The 4581-nt window shown below is 30.3% G+C and overlaps 1 protein-coding gene across 1 annotated transcript; it reads left to right on the top strand.

Annotated features, from left to right (window-relative positions):
* The first annotated feature begins 1692 nt into the window (after positions 1-1692).
* On the top strand, positions 1693-3554 carry LOC11418277 (putative xyloglucan endotransglucosylase/hydrolase protein 1). The gene is made up of 4 exons (XM_003595492.3): positions 1693-1873; positions 2015-2115; positions 2321-2511; positions 3089-3554. Exons 1-4 carry the CDS (start codon positions 1693-1695, stop codon positions 3462-3464), a joined length of 849 nt encoding a protein of 282 aa, XP_003595540.1. The 3' UTR covers positions 3465-3554.
* Positions 3555-4581: the final 1027 nt, after the last annotated feature.

Genomic DNA, 4581 nt, shown 5'->3' with positions numbered 1-4581 from the left:
TTTTAATTCTCCCCTCCCCCACGTATTTAGATCTTACTCTCTACACCTCCGACTCTTTATTTATCTTTTTGGGACTTCTCTCTGTTTCATTTAATTTCTCAAACCACTCCTCACTCAACATCGTTATCTTATTCTCTTTTCAACAACAACTCATCATATATCTACAAGGAAAACAACACCACTCATAATATTAATTAACTTAGAAAATTTGGGGTGTTACGGGGTCAACCTGTTCCAGTGCACAATCCACCAAACGTTAGATCTGTCAAGACGTAGGCGTTTGTTCTTCAAAGGACAACCTGTTCCAGTCCACATAAAATAGGGTTTTAAGTAACCACTCTATCTCGATGGCCAGCTTGGTCTTTACCTTCACGATGGCTAGATCCACCACTCTTTTCACCTTCTCCATAATAGCATAGCATAGAACCTTGATAACTAATGTTCACAATGAATATGAAACCGTATCTCAACCATATTGAGTTTGATTATTTTATCTTCACTCAGCACCTCGACAATTATGCACTTCTCATCTGCTTGACATCCAAAGAGAGGCTCATTAGGTCAAGAAACTGATGACTATAAAAGATGGTACTTAGAAAGCAAGGGGGATACATTCATTCTAACCTACATATTTTATTTTGACCCTAGTCATTTTAGAGTATTCTTGGAACTCCGAATAGGAAGCTCCATTGAATGCCTCATCTATTGTAATTCATGTTTACATACACGAACATTAACAATTTCAATAGTTTTGCTAGTTAAACTAAGACTAATGGACCAATAACATAAATTTCAATAATAGAGTAATATGATATATCTGGATCTATAATAAATTACCACTTTTCTATGATGCATATGTCTTTTCCTTTTTATTAATTTTTTATCCGTAATCTAGTGGTTAAAATTTTACGTTTTAAAATGATGTCTAAATGAAAAATACATGGTTTGAATGCTCATAGAGAGCACTATAACCTATCTACAATGTAAATATTTTTGGCTTAATTGCACTTTTGGACCCATATCTTTTCAAAAGTTGCGGTTATGGACCCCTAACTAATTTAAATACAAAACAGCCCCCTATGTTTTGATTCTTTGGCAGTTTTGGACCTCCAGTCCATTGTTGACTCGGTCAACGCTGACGTGGCACCCTAAGTGAGGTGCCACGTGTCAATTTTTTATTTTAATTTTTGCCTTGGGGTCCAAAACTGCCAAAGAATCAAAACATAGGGGGCTGTTTTGTATTTAAATTAGTTAGGGGTCCATAACCACAACTTTTGAAAAGATAGGGGTCCAAAAGTGCAATTAAGCCAATATTTTTTTTATGACTATTCATAAATAAAAAGGAGAGATGTTTGAATTTTATAATAAGACATCCATTAAATTTAATTATTATTGGGTCAAACATATAGCACAGTAGACCACATTTAATTTAATAATTTACTTAAATCAGACTAATAGATTGATACATTAATAAAATAATCTAATATGTCTCTCTCTTACTTTGAACTAATTAATTTTATAACATGTTGGGTAAACTTAATTAGGACAAAATAAAAGAGACACATGTATTAGTCTGACTGAAGTAAATTATAGCATGGCTTTAAATTTTATATATATATATATAACCCACACACAACACTAAGAAAACCACACAATCAGGTTTAGTTAAATAATTCTCATTTTTTTTAAATAATGTATTTGTCTACGCTATCCTTTTTTTTATTGCATCTTATTATTGCTCCATTGAACATAAAAGGTGTTAACTTAGACAATGTTCCATTCGAGAAAAACTATGCTCCTTTATGGGGGAAAGAAAATATACGAATTCTCGACCAAAGCCAAGAAGTTCAAATTACCTTGAATCAAAATTCAGGTAAGATGTAGAGATATAAATTATATTACTATGAAGAAAATTGTGAAAAAAATGTAAAGATATAAACATAATTTTTTTCTTTAATATCATTGATAAGTGTTTTACGGTGATTTGATTTTAACAACTGTTTTTGTCCCACAGGTTCTGGTTTTCAGTCTCTACGGAAATTTGGTTCTGGATGGTTTAAGCTGAGAACTAAGTTGCCACAGAAGGATTCTAGTGCAGTGATCTCAACTTTCTATGTAATTTTTCTTATATATTTATATTTGATAATAATTTTATTGTTGCAAATATATACAGTGCATTACTTTTTACCAGATTTTACTTACTTTACAGTCAAACTCTAAATTACTATGACTCATTTTATTTAAATTCGTAGTATTAATTTTCTCTTTAAATTTAGATAATATTTTTTATTGCTTCTTAATTTTTATTTATTTGCTGCAGTTGAAAGCAGATGCAGGAGATGAAATTGACTTTGAATTTTTAGGTGGCAATAATAAGGAAAGACCTCATATATTGCACACAAACATTTTTACTAATGGGAAAGGTGGTAGGGAGCAAAGGATACGTCTTTGGTTTGATCCTGCTGCAGATTTTCATAATTATACACTTCTTTGGAACGAAAAACAATTAGTGTATGTAACAATATAATCAATTTCCTTATATTAATTTTTTTTGTTTCCTTATAGAATATATTATTTTATTTGTAAGGATAATATTCAGAAAAACACAAGTCTTGCATTAGAATTTTTTTTGTGTTAATTATCTGGTTTTTAGGGAAAAGAGTCCCTGATAATTTTGAGTTTGGTCAGAAGGTAAGTAAAATATGACTATGAATTATTTCACCAAGAAATCAATCTCAAATTTTTCTGAATAATTTGTTCTTTAGTGGAATTAATTAACCACTTGAGCTAAATTGTTTTGTTCGCCTTAAAAATATTTTAGAGCCAAAAAGAACTTATAAAGCTTAGAGAATCATAAGATGGTATAACTAAAACCTATTTTAGATTCATCATTGCATCACCCTTACTTTCAACATATCAACTCAGAATGAAGTTTAGACAATCAACAATATTAAACAACATTTTGACTAGCTTGTTCTTGACTTATCTTACCTTAGATTAAACCATATTTACAAGTCCTTAGAAGTCAATTTATTTATTTAGTTTGAAAATTTAAGAGTAACTTTGTTATTGAAATGAAATCTCTCAGATTTTTTGTGGATGACACCCCTATTAGAGTGTTCAAGAATACAACAAATAAAGGAGGAATGTACCCAACACAAGCAATGAAGATTATTGCCTCAATCTGGAATGACACATGGGCCTCTAATGGAGTTCCGGTGAATTGGAATGACGCACCCTTTGAAGCACACTATCGAGGTTTTGGTATCGACGCATGCCAAGCTCAAGGAACCAACACCCAAGAATGCAGATCCCCTAAGTATTGGTGGAATGGTGAAAAGTTTTGGGGGTTAAACCCTAGGAAAATACAAGCCTACAAAAATATACGAAGCAAATATTTAATTTATGATTATTGTGCTAAACAGCCACAAATTCCTGAGTGTCAAAATTTACCTATATACTAAATCTACTTGTGAGAGTATTGTATGGAATAAGTAGCAGAAGAAAATTGTTGAATACCTGCACTATTTCAAACTCATTACGGTGTATGTTTTCTTCAAAAGAATAAATAAAATTAAATCATAATAGAATATGAAGACTTAGAAATGATATTTGCAATAATGCAATTATTTTAAAGTAATTATTTGTAGTTATTTTTTATATACAGTTTTTTTACTGTTGTCTATATACATTATGAATGTGTTATAAATAATTAGTATATCATAAGAATAAAAAACTACTATAGTGTTTATGATTTTATATTATAGCTTCATTCATGAAATACATGTGTGTGAAAAAAAAAAAAAATTGGTCATATTTTATATATTTCTAGGTCTGAACTTCAAATTACTAGATCAAAATAAATATTTGTATATATTTTTTGAAAATCGAAAGATTAAGACCAAAATAAATATATGTTTCTATATAAAGAGATCTTGTATATCATAAAGGAGGTTTCTCTCAAATTCGTGTATATCTTTTATCTCTCTCTACTAATTATATTTTTGTTACAAATGTGTGTTTTTTTCGAGGAGTGTTACTATGTGTGTTGATTATCGAAATTTCTTACCGTTGATTTTAATTTTAGGGGGATTTGTATTATTGATCACCAAAATTCAATCACATGAAAAAGGGAGTACAATCGGTAATCACCAAAGTGAAAGTTTGGCAAATTTTTACAGAAGTCTAACATGGAAAGGTGTGTTGTTGATGTCAATAATCATTTCTTCTACGAAAGGTGATGCTATCATGGATGAGAAGAGTGAGAGTAAAATAAAAAAATCGCTTTTAGAGAAAAAAATATGAGATAGAAACATAAATTAAAGAGCACTTGCGTTTGTTGGAACAAAAGCTTTGTTTTCTCAATTTGAGAGAAAATAGAGAAAGAGGGGGATATAAGAGATGAGAGAGAGCTTTGAGAGACATTATATCTTGTATATCTCTAATTCAAATACACACAATGCCTTAACTACTTATAACCAACTTTCTAACTAACTAAAAAATACAGAACAAATTGAATTACTATTCTTAACACTCTTCCTTAATTCATGTTTTTTGAATTCACCCACCATGCCCATCATG

The sequence above is a fragment of the Medicago truncatula genome, chromosome 2, assembly GCF_003473485.1.
Source record: "Medicago truncatula cultivar Jemalong A17 chromosome 2, MtrunA17r5.0-ANR, whole genome shotgun sequence".
Lineage (NCBI taxonomy): Eukaryota > Viridiplantae > Streptophyta > Magnoliopsida > Fabales > Fabaceae > Medicago > Medicago truncatula.
This window is presented reverse-complemented; position numbering and strand designations above follow the sequence as displayed.